Below are 18,284 nucleotides of genomic sequence, written 5' to 3' on the forward strand. Positions count from 1 at the left end.
ATTTATGTTAAAAACATACTAGCTTTTTTAAAGTGATACTCGTATTTATAAGCAATGAAACAACATAAATTTTGAGTGATAAACCTTTAACTACAAACTAAATAGTGAATTTATCGAAGATATCAGTTACTGATAACACGATAGTATTTAATAGCAGAAACTTTATATTAAACTTCTTGCTTTCATTTGAAAGACAAACGAGCAATTGCACCATATGTTTCTCGTTTGTACCCTACTTATGTGAAAAACTGCAGAAACAAGCTCAATAGCCAACAGTTTAAACATAAAAGTTTAAACATACATTTGAACATTTATTCAAGGTCTAATAATATCAAGTCAATAATTTATAAAAACGACTCATTGATATGTTTGGCTCGAAGTGTCAAATAATGCATTTATGGAAGATATCAATTATTTATAACAAGAAACCGTGTAACCGTGTATTTAATAGCAGAAAACGCACAAATATAAAGTGACTGGTCACCGTTTGTACTTAAATATTAACGGATATCAACAATCATCTCCGGTAAAAAGTTTTTAGGTTATCATTGAAGTTGCCCTTGTACCCGTCTTGCATACTTGCGGTAAAAAGAGAAAGGATGCAATAAGATTAGGAATTATGTCATGTTCAGCTGAAAAAGTTGCATTACAGACAAACCGCAAGACATGAGTAGTGAACATGAACTGGTGACTCTTTCGGACACGCTCGAATGCGGTTCACTTGAACTCTCCCGAATATTTACGAAAGTCCACGTAATATTTGGAAATAACAGAAAGATGGCGGGTGATTTGAAAGTTAATCATTTCATAAGGTGGAAATAAAGGTGAAAACATACCGTGCTTAATTCGATTTTACACGAGCTGCCTTTCGGCAAGGGCGATTATCATCCGATGAACGCAACATCTTCGGATATGTTCGGATCGCGAATCATCGAATAACAACAAACATGAGAATTGAAATATGTTTAATCTTGCTAGTCTTTGTATCGTGTCAGCATGCCCCGAACAACTTAAAGTAACATTTTAGAAAGTGTTAATTTATGACATTTTTAGAGTATCGTTGTCCGTAGTGTTTCTTTAATTTTACGTTTAAAGTGATTTCAAGTAGTTGATCTTTTCCCGCGTTATTGTGACGTAATTTGATAAACTATTTCCGGTTACGGTCGGGACATTCTATTTACTTGAACCAGCCAAACTGGGTTCAAATCAAGATAATAACATCAATCCCGCACTTCATTCCTTAAATATTGCATAAATCTTTGGCCTTCGCTCGTTTTGCAATATCAATTATTTACGATAGTTGGTATTATCCCTTGTATACATGTTTGCGCTATTAAGAAATATATCATCATATTGTTGTTTCCCTATTATGACAACATACACGTCCAATCGCAATAGCTTCGTTTAAATGTAGATGTTTTTCCTACTTATTTGTATCACGTATTATCCAAACAGTTCACGCAAACGAAGTTATACTGTTACAGGTGTCGGAGCGAGAAAAACACTTCGGATGTAGTTGTGGTTTCGTGAATCCCTTTGAATTCACCATGATACCTACCTTGGACACAGATATAGTGAACGAGGTAATACGCATCATACATGAATATTAAGAGATGTTTAGTCAACCGAAGTAGGCATCAATTATTCAAAAAGTACAGATAATTTTGATTCTGTCCTGAAATCCTGTATTCCGGGGCCACATCTTTTAGATTGTATAAAAACTTATATTTCTCGTATCAGATTAGACAAAAACGAATACGATAAACCATCTCAGGTAGTACTTATAGGTACTGGCCCTTGGTTCTTATTTTCATATTTGAAAAAAAGTCAAGTGCACGAGATTTATTTTTAACTTTTCTGAACAGTTTTACTTATCAAGCCCCAATTTATCACTGTCGGCGTGTTAGGACCATCCCTTTCATTTCAAGATACCTTGTTCAAATTAAGTTATTATGTAAATATACATATACAAGTGTGCGTGTGCGTGTGCGTGTGTGTGTTAGTGTGTGAAATATATGTATACTCTCACACACACACACACACACACGTACACACGCACACACACACACACACACACACACACACACACACACGCAGACACACATTTGTTGTAGTGTTTTGTGATGCATTTTTTCAACCGTTAAAAAAACACAAACGTTGTAAAAGTATTAATCGGATAAGCTTTTTCCGATATGAAATAGCAAATCAGATACCGCAACTCACTAGAAGTAAATTACACTGCAGAGTTTTTAACTACCATATCTAATTACATTCAACAGGATTCACATGAATCGAGTGAAAAGGCAAAACTCAAGATTACTATTCAAAAGGTTCCTTTGAATACCAAAGTCGAGGTAAGTAATTTCATATGTCATCGTAATTACGGTATATGATATATTTTATCATATTTCACAACTTTAAGGTTTTGCTAATCAGCTTTTATTAATTTAGGAAGTATAACATGCTATAATGCCGTGAAAATATATAAGTTGATAGTTTACACAATAGTTTTCTTATTGCATAAAAGTCCAGTAGCTTATACTCTGAAAGTGGTAAAAATAATAAGAGTTATAGTCACGTAGTCGGGAAATATCGTATACTGTTTGTGTTTTGTGACTTCTTGATTATAATAACTACGAGGTGTGACCAACCATTTCACAGCCATACACTACTTGAAAATAATAAAGTAAAATAAATGTTCCACTCCGGTGCCCCTTGCTTCATCAATTGGTTAATATGCCCCCTGAATATTCTCTCTTATCATGCAAATATTGTCAGCATCTTCAAATAGTGAACTATCGATATAAACTGAAATCACTGAAAGTTTCCAGCAATAAAAATGGTTAATATTAAATATGAAATGTATAATTTTCGATAAATGCATGTAAACAAATCGCTGACTGTTATATAGTGCATTTATGCGAAAATAGCGTTTGCATATATACTATGTTATGGAATATATATATAATCAAAGAAGTGAAAACAATTTTAATAAAGTATTAGTGAAATTACCTCAGATCATGTAACTTTACAGTACGTGCTATTGTCCTCGGTAGTGAAAAAAGCTTGCATGAATGTACTCATCAAACGTTACAATATGTTTACACAGAATATGATTAGCGTGACATTCGGATTTTTACCCGATATATTCAAACTAAACTGCAGGTTTGGTTCGCAAACCTTTGATAAGGTACTTTTTAGTCTCAACGCGCTAACTACTAAATACCAGTGAGAATTAGACTTGTGAAGCTTCTTCTTAACACCTTAACGAGAGGAAATAGTTACTTTCGGATGGTGCATCCTACAAAATCACACGCTTTAATTTAAGTTTTTGAAAAAAAACAACCAGAAGCAATCAAACCAAAATGTCCGTCGCAAAACTCTGAGATTGTTTATATAGAATATTGATAAGACTAGTGCACTCGTTGCTCACACATGTTTGTGTTAGTTCAGGAAGTCCATCTCGTGTATAAATAAAGTACTACCGAACGGCTAGATGTGAAAGTTATATTATGAGAAAGCAGAAATAGACTTAAATAGTTTTACTGAAAAGTTCTGGGTGCACCATTCAATTATTTCAACATTTAGTTTTCCTAAAAGTAACTCTCAATTGCGTTATTCATGTTGAATCGCATGGGATGCTTTCTATATATTTCGGACTATTTTTAAGTGAAACGTATTGTTGTATATAAAAATAAAGTAGCTGACAGTGTATTTGACAGTTAACTTGTTATCTGGAGTGTACATATCCGATTCTAGAAATATGCATCAATATTAAAATATTGATTTAAATAAATTATCACTAGTTAATGTGTATTTGTTTTTCACCTTTTGTTTCCTTTATTCCCTTGCAACGACGTTGTAAAATGGCTGTGTATTGGTTACCAAAGTAATATTGTTACAACATTAAGAAATTCTCCTAATTCAAAACGTTATGACGACGTTATGGCATCTATGTTAAGATAACTTGAGCTTAACGTTGATACAACGTTGGCACAGCGTTGTCACAACTTTAAGTGTTTGCTGGGTTGATGATGTATACAAAAAGGTGGGTGGGGTAAACACAACAAACAATTAAACCTGACCAAAGAAAAAATACAATAAACGTACACACATAGCGGATAATGTATTAAATTGTTTGATTAATTCACCAGGATAACTTACGTTTATTTTTCTAACTTATATTGTTTAATATCCTGAATATGTCCCCTCGACCAATATAATGTGCATGATTCTTGACTTTCCTTTCACCAAACAATTCATAGAATAATCTTTAAATTTATCATGAAATATAGTCCAAGTAGGTTTTAGTGAAGGTTATAGTGAAGTAAACTTATTGTCTGGTATACTGAACCCCTAGGAGGAGTATGCATCTATCGCAATTAAACAATGCAACAAAACTGAAAGTACAATCTAAATTTAGCGCACACTACGTCATTACGAATTTTGCATATCACGTGACTTTCTTAATGCCAACAATTTGATGTTTCTTTACACATAATGAGTTTCCTTTTTTAACGAAGAAGGTATGGGAAAATGCTGAAAAATGCCTGAACTATATCATACTTACACTGTTATTTTTGTATTAAAGATTTCAATTGAAAGCTAAATCATAATTATTATACTGAAGAAAAGAGACGTAATAAGATAATAAATAGTTTAGTATTGGTTCAACTAATGTGTTGAACAATTTTATTTTTTCTGAAATGTAAAGGTGAGTTTAACTGAGATGCATGATGTTATTTTTTTATTGAATAAAACATATTTGAACACATTTCACTAGCAACATAATATTATATCGATCTTCGTGTTCCAACCGATAATATGATAGCAAGGTACGGTTCATGGAGACCTCGGACCAGTAATCACTACAAATCGTTCCAGGAGCGTTCGTTATAATCGCCGATGATTCGACTGGAACGAGTTATCAAATATGGTTGTTTGGGACAATGAGCTGTTAAATATATTATATTTGATCATCAGTAATTGAAATAACGGCCGCGGCCATTTTGAATATCCTGAATGATCTGCATCATTACACATTTCACTCATAAAAACAGTACTAAGTCCGTACTTTCTACATCTGTGAGTCACAATGCTTGACTTATTCAAGGATTAAATAAATGAATTAGTGAATAAAATATGAAATAATAGAACAAAAATTTGACCACTTGAAAGGCATAGACTGAGGTAACATATACATACCTTATTTTTTTGTATATTCATGTGTTTTACTGATCTTGTCAAAACATCCTTTTAACTGACTTGTGTATCGTATATAAGGGTTTAAATTATTGTATTTGTTTGGTAAATATTGTATGATTGGTATAATTGCCGAAATCGCCCCCACCCCTGCCCCTACCCCATCCTCCCAAACACACTATTCAGTACACTCAATAAGCTAGACTCACTTTCCATTCCCACCACTGATTTTAGCTATCGCGGCAAACACAATGAATTTATAGTTTTCTGAGTATCATGGAGTTTTTATTGTTGGACCTCAGAGAGTGATCAGTCGATCGAAAAAGTACAATTGCGCGTTCCTTGGAGAGGTAAACTCTGCGGACACTTGAAAAGATTCTTTCCTTAAATTGATAATTGTTGGAAGTGATATTTCAATTGATTTTGATGGCTACACTAAATAGCTGTTATTTGTTTTCAGATCCAACTTTGATCTTTAAACATTACGGTTGCATAAAATGGCATTTTATTTTGATAAAGTATAAACATTGATACATGTATTACACCCGAAAATGGCTATTTTAAAGATATTCTTCCGAAAATCTCAATTGAAAGTGACTGCGAAAGACATGAGATAAAGTTCAAAGCACAAAGTTGATGCCTGCGTACTTCGTATTCTGAGGAAAATTCCCCAAAAGGTCACGAGGTATTTTAAACCACCAATAATAAATATCATTTAATTGTATGCTACATTGTCTTGATCAAAGGCATGACAAACAGGGTCATGGTTCACAATTGTGTAAAATGTCAGCCGTTTTACATGAAAACAAACAAATGCAATATATCAATGACTCAATGTGCGTATAAACAAGTCAAACAAGTCAAGACATATACAAAGAAATCGCTGGTAAGAACTGTATGCATTTACATTACGATGAACTTCTGAACAGGAAATAATTATATCTTCCTTATCTCTTCAGACGTGGAGTTCCGCAGCAGAGTCATAAAATCAGACGACTTTATCTCTCAGAGTGAGCGCGGACAGTAGGTCTTACTAGCTGAGTATATAACGTACATGTATGAACCAAAGCCTTCAACACCCTTTACACACATGATATGATAATGCAAATTTAATTTTTTTCCGGTGATACGCGTAGCATTTGAGACCCTGTTTTAGACTAACGGCTCCTCAAACCGTGTTTTAGACTTACGGCTCCCCCGCCCCTCCCCCATCTATAATATCCATCCCACCAAACACATATAAATCCCAGCCCGCACCAACCCCACTTAAACTCCCTAGTGTATGTACCAGCATTGTGCATATATTTATTAATAATGTTCTGTATTTTGTCTATAGCCCCTTGTTGCTGGAGCTCTGGAGGAACCGTCAAGGACAAAAATCTATGTTGCTCAAAGAATGGTGCTGTCCGGAATTTCATAACGCCTCCGGGAACTGGAATATGGTCTTTAAGTTAGAAGATATCCTAAGCATGTGCAGTTCTATCTCCTCCAAAATGCTTCTTTGTAGACAATTAGCGGGGTATTACTTTGGACTTACTCATTGCAACATCTAACAAAACTAAATATTTTATCAACTTAAGTATTGATCTTCAAACTCTATGAATGCGTAAAATCTTCAATATTTATTACTTCATGTATAGTTGTGTTTGCTTCAAATAATTGTTAACAGGCGTTTTGCTTCACAGTAGTAGATAGTAGTTTTATTCTATAAAGAACAATACTTTAATGTTATTTGCAGGTTCCGATGTGCCAGCAGCCTGAAGTGTTCAAGTAAACTGAAACCGGGTGTCATTGCAGCACTGAATCCCATATTTCAAGAGAATGAAGATGTTAGTCACCCCTGTTTGTGTGTTAAGTACTCAAAAGTGTGACATTGACAGCAAATGTGCAAAACTTGAGCAACATAAAGACAATGGCAAAATGCTGTTCTTTTAAATTTGTGCCAAATATAACATTTAAAACAAGATACTTTCAGAACTTTTCAGTTTTTAGTGTGTTCGTTCCATGTCCTTTGTTGCACTATTTGTTCGAGAAACAATCAGTTCGGCATATAATTATTATGGTGTGTTGACTGTCAATGAATCCAAGATCACTATTTTGTATATTCATTTGTAAATGATATGTTATGTTAAATATATGACTGGACTAAAAAAGCACAAATTTGACAAACAGATGCAATTCAGTTAGCCTAAATTGATTTAATACATTTGAAAGTATTTGTTGATTAAATGTTGGCGTGTTTTTTAGGCCGAAATCTGTATATGTATATCATTTCTTTTATCATCATGTGGGTTAAAATAATTTGAGAGGGTTGAGAGAAGTAATTTGTATATAAATACGCCTTGATAAGTTTAAACTTGGCCTTTAAGAAAGTCACGTAAAATGGAAGTTTGGTTTTAACGTTTTCCGTGCTACATTCAGAATATACTTTCAGTTGTGTTGCATATTTGAGATTGCGATAAATCCAATATATTTTTTTCATTCTGCGGGTTAAAGTATTTCAAAAAGGTTAAGAGGAGTCATTTGGATATACGTACAGTAAGATAAACTTTCATTACTAAAACATATAGCATTAAAGTCTTGAAAAAATGACATGAACTTATTCATACAATTTTGTTTCCCACCAGATGTAATGAAATAAAACTTGTTATGGCAAGACAAAATGGTCACTGCGGATGATCTAAATTTGTAAAGAATACATGCGTACATGCAAATTTAACAGTCTACTATTGTAGATGTTTGTGCATGTATTAAATAAATTGTCAAGAGCAGCAGAACTGTTTGTTATTTTAATTGGGTGAAAGACTTCCTAGTTTTTATAACATAAATGAAAAACGTTTCCCTTTCACTCCTACTAAATTTATCTTAGTCATTAAATTAACCCCTCTTAACGAAAAAAACTTAACTATTGTCCCATGTTTTGTTTACATTTTGTTATACATATAGATATAATGTAATATCTTTTTCAGCTGGTATCAAAGGGGTATTCGTATAGATTGTCAACAGGAGTAAATTCATGCCACAAGTTATTAATGTACATACTATAACATATGCGACATGTCGGGCAATACATTGTGATAGAGTATTGCATATTTCGTTAAGCTGATTGAAATTCTTAACATGTGCAATTTTTTAACAACCAACCTTTTGGCGAGGAGCAATTTGACACGTCATGGCGTCGTGAATAACGAATTTATTTCAAAGACTGTTATCTGCCATTATCCTTACTATGCTTGATATCATTGTGTGTTTCCTCATAATTTTATATCAATAAAATACAAGATCACTTAAATGTTATTTAGATCTCATCATTAGAGTTAATTTTTTTCATATTTTATGTTTTAAGGTAATTTGTTGTTGCCAATGCTCACGAAAATCCTCTAATGCGCATTTCAAAACGCATTTAAGGTCGGTAACCTTTCGGTCTAAGCCAGAATTTGATGAAACTGCTACCTTATTTTGAGACTAGATGTGAACATTCCTATAAATTGTCAAAATTGATCAGTATAAGGTGTAAATGTTCGGAATAACCACAGCACATTTCATGAAAAGGATTTTTATTACATGTTTAATGTCAATTTCAATGTTATAATACTTGCTATTTCCAGCCATGAGTTTAATAAGCCAATGCAAATAGTATAACTATGAAACGACCAAATTTAAATACTGTACAATGTTTTATGTAATATTCGGTTTTTAGGTATCAATTTTTGTGTTCTGTTACTTACGAAGTTGGTATCATGCAAACTGTGTTTAAAGTATTATGCAAATCATTTTTTTCAAAGTACTCCGTGTTCTATACTGTTGGTTTCCTTAGCAACTTTTGCGTAAATGAGATTGGTTTCCTTAGCAACGTTTATGTAAATGGTATATGGTCATATCACTATAATATGTGTTCTAAGTGAACAGATGAGTCTTGAAAACGTTAGATCATCATAACATAACTATATTGATATTAAAAATACAAAGCCTGTCCGCGACTTTTATGAACAGCTTTTGCAATTACATTTTGTTTTTATTTCTATTTTCAGGCTACAAAGTATGTCGAGCTGCTTGTTATGGGATCCGACAACTACACGAACATTTTAAATGTAAATAGATAAGATTTTGCATTGTCCAACGTCATTTCGTTAAGTGTCTAACAATCGAATGCTTTAGATATTTTTATAGATGCTAAAAATTAACCGTATCGTCAAAAAAGCAGGTCTTAATTTGTTTTAAATAAAGGCAAAGTAAATGCTTGCACATCACCACAAAATGTTTGACACTATGATAATAATATTAACGCCTTACGACAAAACTGTAAATATAGGGAATAAAAGGTTAGTGCAAGGGATGGATAACTTTTAAGTGATAAGAAGGTCACGGTATATTTCGCAGCCAAGCCTCCAAAAAAAAAACAACATCCCCCCCTCTTCGCCATAACAAGTTTGTTTCATATTGAATGTGATCCGTTTTTTTGTTTAAGGAAAATACGAAGTGGCAGTCTATTTTGAATAGTGAGGTCCCGCCTAGGACTTTGAAAGGTACGCAAGCTTTCTCATTGGATTAAAGTTACAACGAACGTTAGAATGGATTTCATTTGGCTCCACACAGAGTCTGTTATCGATAACAAAACAAAGACTTGCTCAAAGATGAATTAAACTAAAAGAAGATATTGTAAAGATTATCTTGATGCCAGTGCAAACATATTTTGCTCTCACTCTGTGAACGATATGAGCACAACATTGACACGATATCGTTTGAGAAAAAAATGTTGGATTTGCTTCATACAAATGCATGTACTGTGCGTCCTGAATATGTGATGCTGTATGTTATATGTGTCATCATGTGTCACAAGTTTTATAGATACCAATTCATTATTTAAACTCCTTACAGACACATTTTTTAATCTATTTTTCACACATCCACATCAGAATGCACATCTTAATTGAATACAAGACAATATTGGCACAGGGTCATAAAAATGCATTATTGCACACTTAATTCTTAACAACATCTTGGACTTAAGTGACACCAAGTTTCCGGGAATAATACATTATTTCAATATTACAAAGGATATAACAGAGATGACAAGAATGTAATGATAAAACTTGAATATTTTATGTAAAGGTGATGGAACAATGTGCAAATATTGGCTTGAATACATATTGAGGCATGTTTTTAATTTAATTCTAGGTTGTGTATCTACTTATGGCAGATAATTCGTTGTATGTTCAGACCCAGTAGAACAGTTCAAATGTTTACAAATATATATTTAGTAAATTAGCAATTAGTTATTATGGAATGTAAAAGTTCAAAAATGATGTGCAAACTCTTTATGAGTCTGGTATAATTTGACCATAATCATTCGACAAAACTTCTTTATTTTGACTCATAATTGCCTTGCCTATAAGTCAGCCGTAGAGTGTCAAACATTGCAATATAACATCGTTCATAATTACCATTGAAATAGCCAATAGGGCTCAAACTCAAAACCAATATCATAGAAGTAAACTCAAGACCAGCCTTTGTATCGTCCTTTTGAAGTTGTATTCTTTAAAATTCAACATAAACTATAATGCTATTAAATATTGAGGTTTTAAATGTAATGAGCATTAATGTTAAATGTGTTACACAGGTCGACTTTGGTTATTGAAATGATATTCTTTTCTAATCCATGCATTGAAACACTTTTCTCTGATTGACTACTGTTGAGTGTAACAAGGCATGTATTTGTTTTATAGCGAAAACCAAGTTACCAATCGCAAATTAGAGAAGAGGGGCCATCAGAAAGCATACCACCAGACGATAAAACTAAGTTGATTATAATTGAGGTAATATTAATCTATTTCACAACTTTATATATTTCAGAATAAATTTGTTCCATTTTCACAGTTGAAAAATCGAATAACGAAAAAAAAACGTATTTATGCACTGTGCTGTTTGTAGAGTTGTGTGCTGTTCTATGTTTCTTGTTTGTGAATTTGTGGTGTATGTCTTTGGCGTTGCCCATTGCCACTAAACCTGGTTTGTGTTTAAACTTTTTGCTACTGAGTATGTTTCTGTAGCTTTTTGCATATATATTCAAAGCAATGACACAATTGATTAGTTTAAAGAAAGTTTTCAGGTAAATAGCCTGTAATTCTAATGTATGTTTGAAGAAAAGAAGCACACATTTATTTTCAATTTTCAACAAGCATGATGCATGCGTCCTTTCAAACATAATCAATAATTTTTGAGAGATGATATACTGATCGACATTATGGGTAAATATTTGTTTAACATATGCATTATATATAAGGGTGATTTTCCCTACATATTATTTTGATGAAGAAAACTTCCTAGGCAGACTCAGCCAAACCACCCGAAAGTGATATAGGACATATAAATACTTATTAATTTTCTAAAACAATAATACTTTCTTTTAGAATTTGTCCAAGCTGTCTACAAACTTCTTTGTAACGCATTTTAAATATGTTTTAATATGTACATACCAGTGTCCGGTTCTCATATCGATACACCTCCTTTTAACAGATATGATGAAGCGAATCATTTTTGTTTCTTGTGCCGATTGCTCTCGAAATATATGTATGGGCAACAACTGCTTTATTATGCTGACTTGTAAGTGCCACTAGGGTCTGAACCCGACTTACTAAAACTGAAATACTTAAAAGCCACATGTTTATCCTACCCAAAAGCATAACTGTTCCGTTAAGTAGGAGGTATTCGGAACTGTCTTTACATCAGGACAGAGTACAACTCGCTCAAAAATAATTTTAAAATTTTCGTACGTCATCGTATTTGGGCACAAACAGATTACGGGTAATACGTTTGATTTAACTATTGATATAAATATATATCGTTACCTTAATGTCAATGTAATTGAAAGCTCATGTAAAAGGCTCTAAGTGCCTCATATTTTTCCGAACATTAATAGCAGGTAAAATTTTCTGTATAAGGGTTTGTTAATTGTTGAAATGTATTGCATCTTCTACGTGGGAACGCTCACAAGTCCATTATGATAATTATACAAAAACTACTGTCTGCTTAGGTAGGTACGTAGTTGGCAGCTGGAGGGGATAACACTTTGCCTACTTGCATTTGCTTTGTCAACGTCCAGGTTAAGCCCACGCCGACCTTGAAAAAGGAAAAGAGACCCCTAAAAGCTGTGACTGGGCCAAGTGTAGATCAAAGGAGACCTAACAGGGCAAGCATACCATGCAGAAACTTGAGTAGGCACTGGTATCGAAAATGGATGTGACAGTATTTGGTTTTCTATGCGATAAAAAATATATTTAGTATATGTCATGTCAACAAACGTTATTTTGACAGCACATACGTAATTCGGACCAAAATCCTAATAAGTAAACAAACCTGAAATTTAAACATTTTATATCAAACTATGGACTTTATCTGAATTTTAGCTGTTGTTTTGTTTCTTTAGCAGGTTGCCCGAATTACTTAGCGTTCCATGATTTGCACATTTAACTAGAAAAGAGGGTGAGGTAAGCCATCTTAGTAGTGTTTTTATTGTATGAAATTTAGCACTAAATATTTATTGATGTTTCAGTTCATTTTATGTTTCTTATCATAATGGACAACATTGTATTCTTATATGAGAGTAATCAAGTGGAAACACAACAAACAATAGTGTCTTGCAAATTCGTTTTCCCATCATATTCATTCTTCGTGAACACTAACACCTGTACTGTTAGCTTGAAAGTTTACCAACAGGTTTATCCGAATATGGTCTGTACGAACAAAATGATCCTATTCCGCCCTTCTGGTCTAATCATCGATCACTAGTATTCTAGCAAACACGTTATTATTATTCTGTTTAAACAGATAAATGAAGTGTTATTACGTAGTTAGCACCGAAGCCCATGATTTTGCAAGTCGCCATTGTGAGTTTAATTCAAGTGCGAACGTTCCGCAGGCGGAAAGCAAAACAATAATCTAAAATATGATATTCGCCTGGTCATGCAAAACATCGCGAAATATACAATATATGATATATTTAAAACTAGAGAAATGAGGCATTGAATGGAAACCATGTCATAGCAAATATGTAAAATGAGATTATGAATAAAAGTGCTTCATATATTATACTTATTTGGAGATTATACTTTCAAAGTATTTCGATGAAGCTATATTAGAAAAAAAAACAAATTTACGGTGTATTTCATGATTTTATTATTATGTTCCTAAATCATGAAAAACAACAACGTTGTTATGTTGTGTCATACGTTTGTTGAACATAGTCAACATAACTAAATGTGTACGAACATTTTCAAACTCTTTACCCTAAAGGTTTTGTTTCCTTTCTATGACACAACAGATAGCATAAGTGAGACAAAAATTGAGTTCAGCAAGGATATTGCAAGAAAAGGTATATTTTGATATAATCTATTACCTTTACAGTAAAATAAAGCTTATCAAAATACAGATGAGATTTAAAAAAAAGAAACTATATCCTACTTTCAGATATGAATAAAGTGAGTGATGCCATACAGATATTGGTATTTTCAACATAAACAGTAATATATTTAACATTGAAATACACTTAGAGAGAAGTTCATAAACAGGTTATATATATACGGTCATTTAGGAACACAATTTAAGGGTCAATAGGTTCTATGATTAGTGCGATAGTAGGTCAGTATCCATTTATCTCTACGTGCGTGTTGAGTTGAAATTAGCGATTTTAAAGCGTTCTTGTTTGATAGACTGAATCATTAACTGTTATGGATCAATCCAGTGTGTTCCGTTGAACACTGAATACAAATGTGAATCAGGCAGACTGGTTTGTAAAAGCTATGCATTACTTTTATCTCATTATTTGTTTTTCTGACCGTTCATAAGCGGCAATTCCAACATGTTTTAAGGAATAACTGTTCTCAACAAGTGTTTAAACACTGATGGAATTGACCGACAATATATAAGAAGTTGACAACACGGATGCCTATATGACCAGACCACTACTGTCTAGAATGTCTTATGAAATTGTAGTATCCACTTTGATTAAAAAACTGATAACTACAGGGACATACATCGTAGACAAAAGTAAAATTCTGAAAACTAACATGTGTGAAACATATCAAACCTAGTCACGAAATTATATGTAATTGCGAAATAATTAAGCGATTATGGTTTATATCTGACCATATACCTTTACAACTGCAGTCAGTAATCTATTTTAAGTCATATATTTGTAAATTTTAGGACATATAATTTTATCTTTCATTAATTATTGTTTGGATATTTCCTTGGCAAAATATTTCGAAGCTTGAAGGTGAATGGCTGTTTATAAGCTTCGATCTATTCTCATATACATTATGTATAAAAAAAGGTTAACGTGTTCTGTTTTTAAACTACTGATTATCTTCCTATATGGTATGCTAATTTGCAATGCCTTTATGTATGTACATGTGCTCTATGTTTGGTGTGTTGTGCTGTATTGTGTCTCTCTGAAAGTACATATAAGACATTTAACCGTGTGTCCCTACGCAGGGTAATTTTAAATGTGTTCACTACTTGGTTTGTCCATGTATTTGGCTTTTCTTATTATTATTTTAAACACTGTCAATTAATATTTAAACAGAAGATAAAAATATATTTTAAAACACGTTTAACTACAAGGATAAGCATAGTAGCCAATATATTACAAACATCTTGCTAAAAGGCACTTATTTAAACATTCATCAATCATATTATGCGAATTTTATGTACTGTCGTCTTTGAATATATTTACATAATGAATTAATACATTGAAACAATGACAGCGATTTTTTGGTGTTTTCTTTCAACTCCATTTGTATTATAAAAAAGTGTTCTCATAATCAATCTTAAGCGTAATGAATTTGGTTTTAACCTGTAAAAGTATTCAAAACGTTAACTTTGAAATATATAGAGACAAAATCTAATTCGTTGGCAGGAAATATTTCATCGATAGACCGATTGCATATTGTAATATTGACTTTAATGGCATACAACGACACTTTCATGAATTATTTTTGCATACGTGGGTATATCCTTAAATATTTTAATCACAAATGTGCCTTGATTCTAATTAATATTGTTTGGACTTTTGAGTGGGCCTGCAGAGAGTTCTTACAAAAATGACGACACAAACACAGTGCTCGTTTTATTGGAAATGTCACCATCCAAGCTCTTCGAATCAAATAATCGAATCAAACAATAGTATATCAAGTCAACTTAAGACATGGCGGAGTTTATAATTTTGGACAATGTCCATAGGACGAACAATAGCAATACATTTACTAATGACTGATGGTTATTCAATCAGAATAGTCTACATACTTAACTACAATTACAGGCATGTTTAAATGCAGTCTTCCGACTAGATGTATAGGAGCGGACGCCGGATCAGACGTTTGAGAGGATGTACCCGATACACACGCATCTTTTTCTACCCGTTTCTTATGTTATTATATGTTCTTATATATTGATGTAGGTTTTGAAAATGTTGGCTATTTTAACAACCAAGTAGTGCATAATATTGTTGTTTTATATATCCATTAGTTCACTTGTTATAGATGAACAAAAGCCAGTAAGGAAGGAAGCATGATTCTTAATATAAGTGATGTAGATACAAAACATTATAACAAATGTTTATGCCAATTGATACTTTGGCATGGCGACAGGTACAGTACAAAGGTGAACTAGCTGTATTGTGTGGTTGGTACTTGTGCTTGTACTTGTCAACGAAAGCAATATGCTATTGTCATATTGTGCGAAAACAAACCTTAAATTGCAAGCACTGTGTGGCTTTTAATTTTTATTTTTTTAATAATGTTTTCTTTCTTTGCTTACAGTTTTAGTACAGTAATGCTTTTCAATATGCCATTCTATGATCACATTTCTTTAAACTTTTTATTTGCTCAGGCAAACTGTGTGGGATAGTTATAGTTCCAAACAATAACTAGATCATATCTTTGAAAAGTTTTTGCAATAAGTACTCTGAATTGTATTTTTTCGTCTGCAGATTAAGTCGGGATCTCTAATCATAGATATACTTGGGGTTTACCTTTTAGTTCATTATTAGTTGTTGTTTTTATTAACTTTCCTCAAGTTTATGCATACTTTGATACAATTTACAATTTACGTTTTTACTTTATTCGGGATTGTTGGGATCAGAGTGATTACATTTTACTGACTGTTCCAAAGCGGTACCTAACATTCCTTGATAAACACCCCTAGATATTTATAAAGTATATATGCACTGTGTTGTTTGTAGACAATTGTTGCAGGTTTCTGATTTGTGATTGTTTGTTTTATGTGTTCTATGTCTTTCGCGTTTACCCTGTGCCATGAAACGGAGTTTATGTTTCAACGTTCGACTACTGTGCTTGTTTCTGTTATTTTTCATACAAATCTTTTAATTTTGAATAACTCGCACGGGTTAAAATGGACATATGTGCATTGTTTCATTGTTTATATAGACATGTCATCATTATAGTTTTAAACTTATTGGAAACCCCTATTGGAATGCATGTGTTCGTGTTTGTTTAATAGAATGTTAAAGCTGATTTCTGATTTATAATAATTTCATTATTAGCAATCAGGTATAGAGTTTATTTAAAGCATCATGGCTCATAAAATTGTTAATTGTTTTTAAGAACATGTACATTTTTATTCAGTGGTAAATCATTAATGTAATTATGAATATACTCGATAAAAATACCACTTTGATTGATAACAATGAATAATTTGTTTTTCGTTTAATCAAAGCCTTTATTTTATAGTAATGTTATTGCACGATTATAACCACCAAGATGGTAATGAGGACATGTGACGATTCGTCCTGTTTGGATGTCTAAAGTTCTGTCCGTCTGGATGTCACGAATGTTGTCCGTAGCCCTTATTCTATGATAATCCAATTGCACACTGACAGGTGCATTTAAGATATGCTTTGAGTTATTCATATTAATTTTCGCATAAATATGCTACATTGACTAATTGACGGGCAGACATTGTTTTGCTATGGTAATTTTTCACGTTAATTTGTTATCATTATTCTTTTTTCTAACTATGTCATAATTTGGATTGAGGTGGACAGTCTTAGTGTTAGTAAAATGTTCATAAAATTGTATTGCGATTCAAACGTACATTGTAATACTGTAATAAACCTGTCATAATTTTGTTAGTGTTTACTACAGCCTTGTATTGATTGTAAATGCCATGAGCGAAACCATTCCGTGCGTAGAAACTTGTAAAATTGCATATCTTTAAAAACAATGGTCACGACAATGTACTCGCAACCACGTAAAGTTGTTTTTGACCATACGTAATACAAGAAGACTGTACTCATATGTAAAGTTTTAACGTTTTGTACAATGAACATTGCGTCAATTATTATCAACAGTTATATTTTTTTATTTGAACAATTCGTATTTGTTAGGATCCTATCTCTGTGGTCTTTAAATACATTGATGTATGAATTATCAGTTCAGTAGTATATTGCATGAATTCATTACGAAAAGTTTCAATATTGTCATCCCTTTTAGGTTATTAATCTGATCACATTGATAAAGATCACATATCAAATAAATTTCATTTGAAGCACACTGTTCTATTTGATTCGCAAGCAGGCATCAGATCGACGACATCCCGAAAGTTGCATGAAGTTGCATGAGATTTATATCATGATAACTATGTCACTTCGTATTGACGTCCAAATATCTTGGTTGTTCTTGCAAGCAAACAATACCAGGTTAACTGAGCATTTAAAGGTTTCTTATTTACTTTATTTTACATACCACATTGTCCATTGATCTGCATTAACCTACGTTCTAGATTAATTCATTTACAAAATACCTATTTCTTGTTAATTTAGGTTGGGTATGCCTTAGTATAAATTTTAACACGTACCTAATGTTTACGTGACATTTTCCCCTTCAATTACACCGACTGAAATACTACTGAAGGTTGTATTCTAAACATTTTACTTCAGCCCTTTCATAGGTAAAGGTTTGGCCAAATGAACCTTGTCCGCTGTCTTACTTTACCAGACTTCTTCCTATTCTTACAAAATTTGGTGGCAGGTTTCTCGGCCAACTAACTCGAATTAAAATCAATAA

The 18,284-nt window shown here is 32.6% G+C and overlaps 1 protein-coding gene across 4 annotated transcripts in view; it reads left to right on the forward strand.

Moving 5' to 3' along the window:
* Positions 1-17,341, forward strand: part of LOC128235203 (uncharacterized) — a 38,390-nt gene extending 21,049 nt beyond the window's left edge. For 2 of the 4 annotated variants that reach the window (XM_052949958.1, XM_052949962.1), the window contains exons 10-16: positions 1,485-1,583; positions 2,280-2,354; positions 9,234-9,293; positions 9,671-9,728; positions 10,929-11,018; positions 12,305-12,689; positions 15,521-17,341. In XM_052949958.1, coding sequence (XP_052805918.1) covers positions 1,485-1,583; positions 2,280-2,354; positions 9,234-9,293; positions 9,671-9,728; positions 10,929-10,957 — 321 coding nt within the window. In that variant the 3' untranslated portion in view covers positions 10,958-11,018; positions 12,305-12,689; positions 15,521-17,341. The remainder of the gene's footprint in view (positions 1-1,484; positions 1,584-2,279; positions 2,355-9,233; positions 9,294-9,670; positions 9,729-10,928; positions 11,019-12,304; positions 12,690-15,520) is intronic. The other 2 variants (XM_052949959.1, XM_052949960.1) reach the window with 2 other exon arrangements.
* Positions 17,342-18,284: the final 943 nt, after the last annotated feature.

This window comes from Mya arenaria, chromosome 5 (genome assembly GCF_026914265.1).
Source record: "Mya arenaria isolate MELC-2E11 chromosome 5, ASM2691426v1".
In the NCBI taxonomy this organism is placed as follows: Eukaryota; Metazoa; Mollusca; class Bivalvia; order Myida; family Myidae; genus Mya; species Mya arenaria.